This window comes from Calidris pugnax, unplaced genomic scaffold, assembly GCF_001431845.1.
Source record: "Calidris pugnax isolate Ruff unplaced genomic scaffold, ASM143184v1 scaffold74, whole genome shotgun sequence".
Lineage (NCBI taxonomy): Eukaryota > Metazoa > Chordata > Aves > Charadriiformes > Scolopacidae > Calidris > Calidris pugnax.
In genome coordinates, this window is record NW_015090790.1 from 1,747,072 (window position 1) to 1,760,979 (window position 13,908).

At 43.8% G+C, this 13,908-nt stretch overlaps 1 protein-coding gene across 3 annotated transcripts in view; it reads left to right on the forward strand.

The window, feature by feature from the left end:
* Positions 1-12,850, forward strand: part of RHOJ (ras homolog family member J) — a 63,199-nt gene extending 50,349 nt beyond the window's left edge. For 2 of the 3 annotated variants that reach the window (XM_014966602.1, XM_014966603.1), the window contains 3 exons: positions 2,544-2,708; positions 3,971-4,066; positions 4,954-12,850. In XM_014966602.1, the coding sequence (XP_014822088.1) occupies positions 2,544-2,708; positions 3,971-4,066; positions 4,954-5,100 (408 nt within the window). In that variant the 3' untranslated portion in view covers positions 5,101-12,850. The remainder of the gene's footprint in view (positions 1-2,543; positions 2,709-3,970; positions 4,067-4,953) is intronic. The other variant, XR_001414594.1, reaches the window with a different exon arrangement.
* The last annotated feature ends 1,058 nt before the right edge of the window (positions 12,851-13,908 follow it).

Consider the following 13,908-nt stretch of genomic DNA (forward strand, 5'->3'; position numbering starts at 1 on the left):
AGCAATTAAACTGAAAACACACAAAAAAAGAGGCCTTTGCCAAGAACCTAGTGTCAGTTCATGTTGACTGTGACATAAACTTATTTAATCTCAGATCTGATGTTCTGGGTTAAAATAATGTCCCAAAATCAGGCCAGGCCTTCCTAACCCACAGCATCCACATAAAACTCATCTGTCTCTATAATGCCATTGCTCTGTTGGCACCATTATCTTGGCATCCACTTTGGCTCTATAAACTCATCTGCTGGGAGCTGGGTGTCATCTCCAAAGCCTCTTATAAAGCTCCTTCCACCAACTTTGCTTCTCCATAGCCTGTATCACTGACCTTCCCACAAATTTCTCTGAGTTTTTTTTTACGCCGGTCCCTGAACGTGGAGAATCTACTCTTTCTTGGGGGCTGATACATCAAAACACCTCCTCTTGTCTTGTAAATCGTGCTTCAGAACAATGCTTTCTATGGCACTTGGAAAGACAAAGGCCAGCTAGCAAACACTCTGGCTTTACCCCAAATACTGTGGCTGTGGGGCTGGAGGTGGCAACTGGGAATTTACTCTTCCTGTTGAAGTGGGTTTTGGACAATGAACATTCAGTTAGACACAACAAAACATTTTGTTTGTGGTTTAGGATGTTTCTTTAAACTTCATTTTAACGAAACAGAGCTAAATTTGGCCTCATACTTCCTTTCAGAATAAATAGCTAAGGGGTTTTTTTTGTTTAGAAAAGGTTGGAGCAGACTGTTTTTACATAATCCATTAGTATTTTTCAGAAACTAGTGTTGATTCAGAAGTAGTCTGGGTCATCTTGTCACCACACACTCAGCGAACAGAAGACTTCAGAAAGATTTACCAGTCTCAACTCATAATTAAGACGACTCATTTGTTGATGCAATCAAAGCAAGACAGAAGCAAGGCTGAATTAAGACACCATCTGGTCTGGGCACACAGTGACTCATTTGTTGACGCAATCAAAGCAAGGCTGAATTAACACACCATCTAGTCTGGGCACACAGTGATACAGTCCCGCATCCGACTCATTTGTTGATGCAATCAAAGCAAGACAGAAGCAAGGCTGAATTAAGACACCATCTGGTCTGGGCACACAGTGATACAGTCCCGCATCAGTTTCTCCTGCAGGACAGCCAGCAGTTGCATTGCTCCTGCCCTTAATGCAGGTTTTCCCCACCTCAAATAAATATTCTCAAGTCTGAGCAGCAGCGCCTGGATACGTTTGGGGGTGTTTGGTTTTGGTTTTGTTTTGGTTTTTTTTCATTGAGTTATTAACTATTGCAGTATCTGTAAAGCAAAACTGGACCAGTTGAGTTTTTGATTTGTTTTGGGTTTTGTTTTGGTTATTTTTCATGGAGTTATTAACTATTGCAGTATCCGTAAAGCAAAACTGGACCAGTTGAGTTTTTGTACATTTACAACTAAAACCAGCCATACTGTAGAGAAGTGAATCTTGCCCAGAATGCAGAAACTATGAACTAAAGACCTAGGTCTCAGTCAGGCTTGACAGCAACATGTATTATTGTTGCCCACACTCTAACTTTTGTGTTCCTTTCCCCTTTTTAAATTCTGTACTCCCACAAAAAAAAGTCTTCAGAATAGGTGTATCTGTTTCATTGCACTGAAATTTCCTAGCAGATTTCATTGAAAATACCCAGCAGACACAGGTACACATGCTTTCACTATCAGAAAGAGCCAGTCTATCCCTTTCACACTGCTTGCAAAACCTCTGCTCACTCTCAACACCTCAAGCCTGAAATTCTTCCTAAAACTCAGCTATGAAAGCTCGCTCACGACATGACCCAGCTGGGCTTTGAGCTGTTTGAAAATCCACCCTCTTCACAACTAGCACAAAGAGAAGACACCTCTCCTTCCCTAGTCCAGGGCTTGCAGAAGCACTAGATCACCCCTAGAGATCACCCAGCCCCTGCAGACTAGATTTGATCTGGTTTGTGCTTTCAAGACAAGTGTCTTCTGCTGACTGACACGTCGCTGTGTGCCATACGTGATTGCAGTGGCACCAAATAGTCCAGAGACTTTTATATTGGTTGCACATGGTCATATCTTAAATACCTACTGGGAGAGAGAAAGCCCATAATATTAAAAGAAAAGCCTCTAGAGAACGTGTCATTCAGGGAATATTGGCTAGGGGTGATAGTCAAATAATACTTCCCAGGGTGGCATCACACTGCTGGAGGGCTGAGGCTGGGACATGCAGCCTCGAGGTCTATTTTTATTACACCACCAGCGATGGCCGCTGTCTACCATTGCCCTGTACACCAACATCACCACAGGTAACACACACAAACCCAAAATGTGTTAGCTCTTTTGGGTAAAGGAGCTGACAAAAGAGCATCCCTGGCCTACGGGGGGTGATTTTTCCCCCCAACAGCCCCCCGGTGGGTATAAGTTTCATCACTGACATCAAGATGTCCATCACCATGGATGGACAGTGTTGAGTAGTTCATCAAGAGCCAGCGTGATGCCCCCATCTGCAGTTATCCCCTAGCCCATAACACACTCTTTTCCCCCTGGCAGGAGGACTACAACCAACTGAGACCCCTGTCCTACCCCAACACAGATGTGTTCTTGATCTGCTTCTCGGTGGTGAACCCTGCCTCGTACCACAATGTCCAGGAGGAGTGGGTGCCTGAGCTGAAAGTCTGCATGCCCAATGTGCCTTACGTCCTCATAGGAACACAGGTAATGCTTCTCTGGGGCACCACCAGCCATCGTGGGGGTCTTCAGAGTGAGGGAGCTCCTACTCCACCCCAGGAATGGCTGGAGGCTGAGTGCTCTGCAAAGGTTTCCTATTTAACTTCTTATGTGAAATGCAGCCAGAGTTCCCCATTGGAGGAACTGGGCATGGAAACAAACATGTAGATGTCCTATCATGCTAGTCATGACTGGGAAAACTCATCCCATCTTTTTATTGAAATGTATATTAAAGTGGCAGCAAGGCATAACTATCTATAGGGAGAGAAGATTTCTGACAGGCCTTTAGTGAGGGGAAAGAAAAACATCAAAGTCTGTGGTTAGAAGCTGAAGCTAAACTTCAAGCTAAATTTTAAGAATGGGGATAATTAAGCAAATTACTTAGAGACATGGGAAGGAAATAGCCTCCCTCATGCTTTATGTCCACATTGCAATTAGTGACTCACTGTCCTCCTTGTGTTATAGTGGATGTTAGACTAAAGCACCAAACCACTTTATTTTGGCCTTAAAAATCTATGAACCTATCCATCAAATAAAAATAGCTTACATATGGGTTTGCTTCCCAGATACAGAGTAGCTAGAGATTGTGAGAATTCGGGATAAAACTGTCTGGAAAATGTCCGAACACTGGACAGCAACCTAAGCCAAGTCAGAGAAACAGATCAGCTTCTTGTCAAAACCAAACTCTTCATGCCATAGGAAAGTCCAGTCATTCAAACACTGGCTTTGTTTTCCATGCTGGAATAACCTAAAACACCCATTTAAAAATAAAAGTATTACCCTTGGGTTCACACACTCTGAAAATGGACGGGTTTGAAATGCCAGAATGCTTCACTTTGATGTTTTCCCTGGAAATAAATGATTTTATTTCAAGTTAAACAGCCTGAGCTGCATCTCTCTGCCCTGTCAGGGTGTTTTTCAGGTGATGCAGTGCCTCCCCTCCCAATGTGGTTCAGGTTTCCACTGAACCACATCTTTACTGTACCACAGATATGTCAGCTGTGGCCAAAAACTAATTCATGTTAAACAGAATGAAAGGACCAAAAAAAAGAAAAAAAAAAGAAAAAAAAAAAGAAAAGAAACAAAAAGGAAAATATATGTGCAATTAATTTCAGAAGTATCACCTGAGGCTGGGAGGACAGATGCCCTTATGCAAGGACATGACTATGGGTTCATAAAGCTATGAATATCTGCTTCAAAAATTACAGCAAGGTGGTACTGAGCAAGGTGGTTTGTGTACTTTCTATTAGATTGATCTCCGGGATGATCCCAAGACTTTGGCTCGGCTGCTTTACATGAAGGAGAAACCACTCACCTACGAGCACGGAGTGAAGCTAGCGAAGGAGGTAACGGCTTTTTCTGAGGTCCTATGACATCAGTTGATCCCAACTTTCCATTGGATGTGTTCCACTCAAGGTGAACTCCTCCAGGGCACATTGGTTGGTCCCAAGCCAGAGATTAAAGCCTGATTTTGCTGCCTACTTTACCCAAGCCACGTGTTTCTTGTTCAGGCTTCTGCCAGGAGGTGCATGTGGCAAACCCTGCTCTGCAGTCACCTCCTTCCAAACTCATCCCTATCCCTTACAAAAGCACAGAGGACTCTGTCTTATCTCACTTCAAGCCAGACACAAGCTCCCAAGGTTTCAGTGCTATTGCACCTTCCTCTCGAGAAGATAGGGGGATAAAAACCCTCCCCAAGTCCTGAAATTTGGGCATCTGTCCCTAACCACTTCCATCTCATATCACAGAATCTTCATGGTTGGAAGGAACCTTTGAGATCACCACAAAAACAAACAAACAAACAAACAAACCCAAACAACACTCAGAAACAGACACAACCCCACAATCTCAGGCACTAGGGCATGCCCTGAAGTGCCACATCTACACGTTCCTTAAATACCTCCTGGGGGAGGTTTAGATTAGCTATTAGGAAGAATGACTTTCCTGAGAGGGTGGTCAGGCACTGGAACAGCCTGCCCAGGGAGGTGGTAGAATCACCATCCGTGGAGGTATATAGGAAACATGTAGATGTGGCTCTTCAGGGCATGCCCTAGTGCCCGAGATTGTAGGGTTGTGTCTATTTGTGGGTGGGTGTGGTGTTTGGTGTGGTGTGCTGTGTGGTTTGGGGTTTTTTTTGTTTGTTTGTTTGTTTGTGGTTGGACTCGATGATCTCAAAGGTGCCTTCCGATCATGAATATTCTGCAATTCTGTGATTTTCTCTCCTCTCTTTCAGATCGGAGCACAGTGCTACTTGGAGTGCTCAGCCCTCACGCAGAAAGGCCTTAAGACTGTCTTCGATGAAGCCATCCTGACTATTTTCCACCCCAAGAAGAAGAAGCAGCGCTGTGCGAAGTGCCACAGGTGCTGCACCCTGGTGTGAAGCTGCTTGGAAAGAAAAGCGGGATGAGTTCGATGAAACCAAGCAGGTTAGAAAGGAGACGAAGGTCACAATGCAACTGAAATGGGGAACATGACCAGAAAGGGGTCCTTCTTACCCAAATACAGGAGCCCCTCCGTTCTGTGAAGCCTCCAAGCTGTATCACACTAGGCCAACTCATGTCTATGTGCTTTCCTAACCCTCCAGAGCTGTACCCAGCCTGCTCCCACCACTGCAGGCTGCGCTGAGCCAACGGGAACCAGGATGCCTTCTCCTGCTTGACAACTCACCTTAGGAATAAGGTGAAGGCACCACGTGGAAAAGCAAAGAATTAAAGGCGGTAAAAAAAACCAAGAGCACAACTCCATTTGTGGCCTTAAGCAAGAATTGACCAAAATTAGGAATCTGCAGTACTTAGAAATTGAATTTGACTGAAAGCACATGGAGATCTGTAGAAATCTAATATGTAAGATATAGGTAGGACGTACTTTTAAATTACTCTTCTTTTATAAGACTCGCTAGTTGAAGATATGCTTTTGTTTGTTCGGACCACATGGAAGCAAAGGTGGAGTGATTCTGGTTTCTTTTCACTTAATGGTGAAACTTCAGAGCGTCAGGATGTTGCTGCACCCACACCATCAAAATGGATCAACATTTACCTCCAGACTTAAGGAATGTTCTTAAAACAAAACGAAAAAATGCAAATAACTGTATTTTTACAGGGGAACGTTCACACTGAGCCATGTTTCCATAAGCTGGGAGAAAGGAGGAACAGAGTTGTAGCATTAATGTGCTGAAACAAAGAAATCCTACCACCAAAGAATTTTTGCCCTAAACGTGAAATAGCAGTGTGGAACCATCTCCCTTCCAAACTGAGAACAGGAACGAGACATGTTGCCGTGGCAACTGAAAATTTACCTTAGCGATCAGCTGGACTTCTACATCTCACCCAGCAGGCAAAAATAGCAAAAAAACCCAAAAAGCTAAAGGTCATACTGGCTTCCAGTACTTTAAGGTGATCCAACTGCCTTAATTTTTTTTAGTATTTTCTTTTTAATGGAGTATCGCATGTAAAAACACTCGTCGAAGCGGAGCTGTTAACGTGTTGGTTTGTCACAGTCTCCTTCCTCCCACTCGTCACTACTTTCTTTGCTCCCTTTTTTCCACCTTCCCTCCTGTGAGTGCTGCTCCAGTGAACATGCCCAGGAGTGGCCGAGGACAGGCTGCAGCCCATAGATAGCACGGCGATGGGGAGCCCTCCAGAGAAGGGGAGCTGCCTGGTAGGTCTCCTTGTTGCCAGAAAAAGCAACCCTTTTCCCTAAACCCTCTCTAGGGAGCCTGTACTTTTGCACATCACAGCAACCTGGGCGCTCAGAGGTGAACTCTGAGTGCGTCTTTTAACTTGCACCTGCCTTTGGGTGCCCTGGCAGTGCCACCAGGCTGTCTCCTTACGATTTTGGTTCCCTGAGCTAAAAATCACAGTGCCAGCAAACACGGATTTGAAGACCTCCGGTGTAACTCCTGGCAAAAGCAGTGTCTGTAGTCAGTGTTGCCAGAAGTGCTTAGGAGCAGGGACATGTGCCCTGGACCCCCCCTGCACTCCGCTGCGGGGGACACAGGCAACCAGAAAAACTCCTGTGATTAGCAGTGAATTATAGACCCAGTGTTACTCAAAGCAATTAGCGACTTGAGCAGGACTGCAGGAGCTGCACCCTTGGCTCGGGGAAGGGAAGAAGTAGGATGCAGTGCCTAATCCTGCAGTCGCTGATCGCTCATGGATCCAAGCTCCTCCTTTAGCACCGAATTGATTTACCATGGACACCTACAGAAACCAGCTCCCACACCCCCAGAAAGTTTCCGGGTAGAAATCAACAGTTCTCTCTGAGAAAAAAAAAGTGAGCAAATTCGAGGCAAAAGCCTTGCTGCTGTTTACCCAGCCAGTTTTCACTCGCCATCTCTTTCCTGCCACACGTAAGCGTGGATGAGAACGGAGGCGTGTGTGGTAAATCAAAGACAGACAAAAGAAAGATTTCCTCCCTGCTGGCATTCTTTGTGCATATTTTATATTTGGTTTTACGATGTCCCAGACATTTGCTTCAAAAGGGACTGGCTGAGAAAGCACGTTTAAGTGCGACAGCAGCGCTGGAGCCCGGTGAAGGAGTTCATGTCATGTTGTGTCACAGCAGCTGCGTTGCTGTCCCCGGGCAGAGCAGTGAGTATTCACACAGCTGGGGCACTGGCAACCAGCTGAGCTCTAAGGTGTAAAGAGATATTAGGGGCGTATGAGGAAAACTAGGAGCGTACAAAAAAAATAAATACTTAGAGAAGGTTTGTTGGCTTACAACATGACCAGAAGTCCACTGAAAATAATAGAAAAAAGAAAAAAGCTTTCAGAGAAAATCAGGGGTTTGCTGTGCTGCCATTTACTTCAGTGGAAATAAAATAGGATGATTACTTTGTTTTAGCTCGTGTAGGTTGCCGTAAAGTTCTAGCCGATACACAAGTCTCGGGTTAAAGTAAGTGAAGTCTGTTTTAGCTGAAGTGCAACGCAAACACTCCAGTTGGAGCTGCCAGATATTCTTAGAGCTTCACAAAATACAGAGGAAATAGAAACCCGGAGTGACAGCTGAGCTTATCATAAAATAATGAGCACGCTGGAAAAGTGAAAGACAGCATTCCCGGCATGCATCAGAGAAAGCCACAAATAATCAAATGATATTTTTGTGCGCCACCGAATATCAGGGGTGTCTGTTAATACTAATGGGATGGCATAGGATCGGCATATAAAATCAAAAATCAAATAGGAAGCTGTAGCATTAATGAAACTGCAGTGGTTTGAGGGAAATTCGCTTAAAATGTATGGTGATGTAGAAGGTAAAATGCTACTGTGATAATGTATTAAACTGCAACACTCTACACAAATTATTGCATATCAGTGAAAGCAGATGGAAAAGTATTGGTATGCATACAAAAAGTGTTAAGAGTAACCAGTTTGTACTTGGAAAACCAAGCACATCAAGTTTGGGAGGCAGTAAAACTTCAGGTTTTTCAGGGTGACTGTGACCAAAATTTTACATCTGGGAGCTGCAAGGGAGGGAGGGTGGTCACAATCCACCGAGAAACAGCCTCTGCCCTCCATTTGTTTTTCATTTCTCTTCCAACAACAACAACAACAAAAATGTTTTTAAAATAGCCAGGGTTAATGCAGGTCCCACAAACATAATTCCTGTGTGAGGTAACGTACAAACACTTATCCGTGCAGCGTGGCACTTACTCAAGGATCTGCTATTATTTTGGGGAGGTGGGAGTAGCATAGGCTTTAGAAAGGGGTTGTATGAAGATGTAAGGAGGGTCATTGACTACCTGGCAAGTCATACCTCATGCCTTTTCTAAAAGCCAACAGACGGTGTGTGAACAGGCAGCAAAAGCTTATTTTCAGCAACACCAGAACACCAGGCACAGCGCAAGCACGGGCATAAGGCAACAGATACAAACTTCGAGTTATTTTCAAGCACCATTAGTAACAAGAAAAGCAAATCAATAAAGGATGGCCAGGTGAAAGGAGATGAGTTTTCTCACTGTAAAATGGGCTAGAAATCAGACCCCAATTTCACCTTCAAAGGAACACTGTTAGGAGTCATAAAGGCTATAAACCATCCCAGGAACCTATTTGACAATGTCCTCTTAGCGCAATTAATGTCAAACCCTTTCCTGACGGAGCTGCCTTTGCTAATAGTCTGCTATCATTTCAAAAGCACTCACAACTTACAAGAAATCTTCTAGATCCTGTAAAAGTCATCTCCTTTGGCCTCTTCTGAAATGTTCTACTAGGAGTTGTTAACCTGAAGATGTAGTTTCAAACAGAGCTCCCAAAGGGCTTTCATGCAAATTCCTGCAAGGAGATATTAAGATATTAGGTATTAGAGAGATATCTCAAGACATTAGGGAGTTGTTATCACATTGAAAAAAAACCTACAGATGCCTGTGCTCTTCAGAGAACTGCTAAAACACCAGGCCAGTGGCACTGGGACAATCCTGTGCTGTATCACCACTTTCAGCATGACCTTAAGGAGGTCACGGGGGGTTTGGTTTAGATGATTCCCAGAGGTCCCTTCCAACCCCATATGATTCTGTGATTCCACTGTTCGTCCTGTGCCTCCCAGAGCTTAAAAGCTGGGGAGAATGCAGAAACAAGGCTCTAACCCCACACAGGTCCATCCAGGAGCATTTGTTCAGCCAGGTGTAAGTCCCATGTACTTACGTCCTCGAGGAGTGGTGGGCAGCAGTTGTCAAGAGGAGCTCCCCCTGGTTCTCCTATGTACCAAACACTCCCAGACCTCTTACTGCCCTGTAAATATCTACTGTTACAGCAGTACGTAGCTTATGAAGAACAACCAACTACAAGCTCTTGCCTTGCATTGCCCTGAATCATGCATGATGTGGACTTTTCCTTCAACTTCCATAGGCGCTGGTCCTGATGCAAATCGTGCTGGTGGGAACTGCAGCATTCACTCCGAGTCCAGCATGACAATCAAAACAGTCATTTCAGCAGCTGTCATTGATATTTCTCACCTTTTTTTTTTTTCTCTTTCAAAGCACTGCTTCAGTTCAAAATAAACACAAAATTAAACCTAGCAGTCATAATTCAGTCCTAGTGATACAGCTCGTGTCAATCAGGGAGGCTGAATATGGCCATTGGTGACCTGCCCATGTAGTTAAGGTATAGCAAAATCTCATCTAGTTGTTCTAGTGTTGGTGACCTGTGTCACCAACAAAAAGTAGTGATTTCCCATTCCCCGTACACTGAATAAATAACCTGGTGTTCTGTCATGCTCGGCACCACAACCCAGCTGGTGTCTGCCATCTCTAAGGAAGGGTGGTAGAGAAAAACTAAGAGATGAGTTGGGAAAGGAGACAAGCCCTGAGCATGCTGCTACACAAACCAAGCTGGACTCCCCCAGAAACAATCACTGCAATGCCACTCCAGAAAAGCGGCTAAAAACCCACCCAGGGGTGGGAAAATCTCTGTAGCAAACAGAGCAACGGGGAACAAACACTTCACTGCCAGTGACTGTTGACACGGACACGTGGGCTTCGCTTCCTTTTGACCACAAGCTGTCAAGATCCCATCCAAGATACTGTCTCACAACTGCAGAGACCCAATTTGAGAACCCTTTACGGGAGCCTGGAAAAGCTTGCAGATAGTCTTGCAAACAACTTCTGTTGTTCCGTCCCCTCATCACACCCAACCTGATACATGGCAAGTGATACAGGAGGTGGTTACCCCCATGATACCTGTCCAGCAGGTGTATTTTCACCTGGCAAGCTGCCATGTCCTTACCAAAATGTCCCTCTAATTCAGACATGAAAGATGCCCGTTTGCTTACAGAGCTTGCTTACAAGTCTGTGACCTCCTCTGCAGCTTTCCCCCCCCACAAAAAAGTAGCACAGCAAACACCTCCTGATTCACAGCACTAAAACTTTGCCTGGATTAAAAATAAATCGCAATGGTATCAATCTGCCTCAAGCCAGGCTTGTTTAAAAGCACATTTATCTTCTGCAGCAAAGCAACCAACATATGCTCATGTTGGCCCAGGGACCATTTGTTCAAAAATCAGGTAGAATGCAGGAATTTGGCTGCACACGCCTTTCTCCCTGTATTTTTCTTTTCCCTGAAGAGGACTTGTAATGTGCTTTATCCTACATAACACAAAACAAATCTGACAATAACAGAACCTTTTCTTGGTTCACAGTTCTATGGGACTGGAGCAGCATCTGCTGTAACAGGAGGTGGGCATATCAGCGACCTGTGTCAGATAACTTCTAGACACACTTGAGCTCTACATAAAAATGAAGACAAATTTTTACCATAAATGTTTGTGTTTCTCTTAATGAATAAAGACCCCCCTGAAAGCCTGAAAAAGCCTCCCACTGATTTCGGTAGTGGCTTGTGATCTCAGCTGGTTTCACCTATCGAAACAAAGCACAAATAGAAATCTTTTTCATCAAAAAGTTGGGGCAAAAACACAGATTAGAAGTAATGAATGCATCTACACTGGCCCAACTAGTCAGTTTGGTCCTAAATCTCAAAATTTATTTTAAGATGTTAAGGGGGGACCCATAACTAGGATGAAAAAAAAATCTTCAAGTTCTCTTTTTTGTTGATTCAGTTAAAGCTGTCAGAAACATGTGAACAGGGATATCTTTTTCCTGGGGAGTTCCAGGAACCCCACCAAAACAGAAAAAAAAAGGGTAAGAACCTCACTGTAAGAGGAAAATGAGTTCACAGACTTGTATATCGCAGAGCAACAAGCAAAAATCATATGAATTGCTGTCAACGGTGAAAAATCTCTTTAACTTTGAAAATGCATTAACAAAAATAACTCTGAGCATGATCCCCACCCCTCCTTCCAGAATGTACAGACCATAATGCAGTGTTTGGCTGCTTCTTCTAACTATTATTTTAAGGGTGGGATTTTCAAGGATGCCGTGTGTTGGCTTCATTTCAATTCTCATGAAGACAACAGAAAATTTCAGTGGAGTCCACACATGACTAATGTGGAAAGCATTTGAGAGCTTTTACTTTTCCTCCCTTTCTGCCCTTCATTGTGGCTGACCAACCTTTGCGCACACAGATACACTGAGCCAGGTCCAAGAATTATTTTCCTACCTTTTGGCTGCTGGTTGTGGATTCCCAAAAGAAGAGGCATCTGGAGACTTTGCTGATCTGATCTTTAACTTGAGCATTGGAGACTGGATTTCTAACCCCTCTTTTTAACCACTACTGAGGCTGAAGATGAAAATGATTACGTTAACAGTGTAATATTCAAGATAAATGGGTATCTTTGCTGAATTTGACACTGCACTCATTGCTGTCACTTAATTTCATCTCATCCCATTCAGGATGCCAGATTTAATTTTGCGTTTGGTTTTGCCAAAGACCAGTTTGAGCTCTCGCTGAAATCAACTCTGGTGAATTTTGACTTTGATCAGAGGTTAATGATTTCAGAGTAAACAGTTGTCATCAGCCTACAGTTTCCAGATCTTCCAACGTGACAGTTATTTGTAGTGATACTGTGTAGAAATGTTTGCCTGATGTCTGTCAAAGTCGTTTGGGTGTAAGCCATATCCATAGGACGACTGTCGTATCGTCTCTCCCGACACTTTTCCCCAAAACAGGCAGCTGCTGTAACTGCATCACAGAACTGGCAGGCACTGAACTGCCTTGTCAATATGGAACAAACAAGACCAAACTTGTAAATATTAATTCATTAAGAAGCAATAACATAAAGCTACGTGAGAGGGGAAAGGCACTGGCAAAGTCTTCTTCACTTATGAGCAGAAGTGATCTAAGGTGGTGAGCCCACATTGCCAGGTGGGAAATGCTCCAGAGCAAGGCATAGCATGGTGTCCATGCTGCCCCAGCAAGTGTGGCCTGAAACTGGCCACAGGGCTGGCAAGTGTCTCCTTGGAGTCACACTGGGACACATGGGGGCTCAGCAGCACCTTGAGACTGGGAGGGCTTCAAAGAAGGCTGCAAAGAGGAGCAGAGAGATGGACCTCCAACCGTCCTTGAGTGCAAAGACAACTGAATCAAGTTAAACCTTTTATGATGTTGATGCACTTGTCAAATACAAGCATCTCACTGCAAAGAGATTCTCTGCTCCTCTGAGAACACAAAGGCAAGAAAAATTCTTTCCTTTCTTTTTGCACAGTACTTCAGCAATAATTAAAGTAACAATGCAACAAGTTATTCTAATTGTGGTTGTGTTTTTTTTTGTGAAGCTGATGTAATGACTTAGCACAAATCAGGACCTAACACATCATCAGTCAGTTCTTAGCAAGTTAAGGAAAAAAAAAGAGTAATTTACTTGATGTGAGCAACTGAATTTCTCTCTCTTAAAAGTTGCTGTGTGCAATATTGCTGGAGTATGGGGCTGGTGAAACCAAAGGATGAGTACTAAAACTTTATGTCCGACTTTTGAGTGATATGTTACCCAAATCTTCAGGATTCATGTCAAAGCAATACAGTTTTAAACCAAGGAAATTCAGTTTTCCAGCAAATATGTTTTGCATAGTTTAAAAATCATGTAAACAGTATTAGCTTCCTATTTACAGCACATGATTCTGTATGCTTTTGCTTATCCTCTTTTAAACATGTAATTATTGTATATTGTAACTGCACATTAATATTGTCTATTGTACATAGTTTATTTTAACAAAATAAATGTATTGCTAAGTATTTTGACAGCATCGTTTTGAGAAGGTGTGGTGCTCTGTTTATTTTCCCAGATGCTAATCACACATACTTTGCAGGACGTTATCAGGTAGGAAAAACACATACTAACTAACACTTAGGGCTGCTTTTAGATGGTCCTGGAATTGCCTGCACTTTCCAAGTGCCCCCAGCAGGAAGTCGCACAGGAGGTGCCGCTGCAGAGGTTTGCTCATCTTGGGCACGTTCCTCTTGGGAAACTGCTGCTTAACCAAATTCCCTGCAGCCTGGAAACATGGGAAGGTGGAGACATGGGACCCACAGATCTGGCTCCCCTCTGGCATGCAGCCTTCAGCTCACTCTGGTCACAGGGTATCCCTCAGTTACTGGTCTGGAGATACTTACTCTCCCATCTTCCACCAATATTAAGGTGGTTGGTTTGTTGCTCTTTCAGATATAAACACTTTTTATTATTTTACCAAGGGGTTCTTACTGTCTGTGGTCTCCACTGTGATATCATGGCACCATTAAATGATTTTTTTTCTCCCTTGAGTGAATATTTAAAGTGTTTTGGAGAGAAGCCAGCGTGCAGCAGC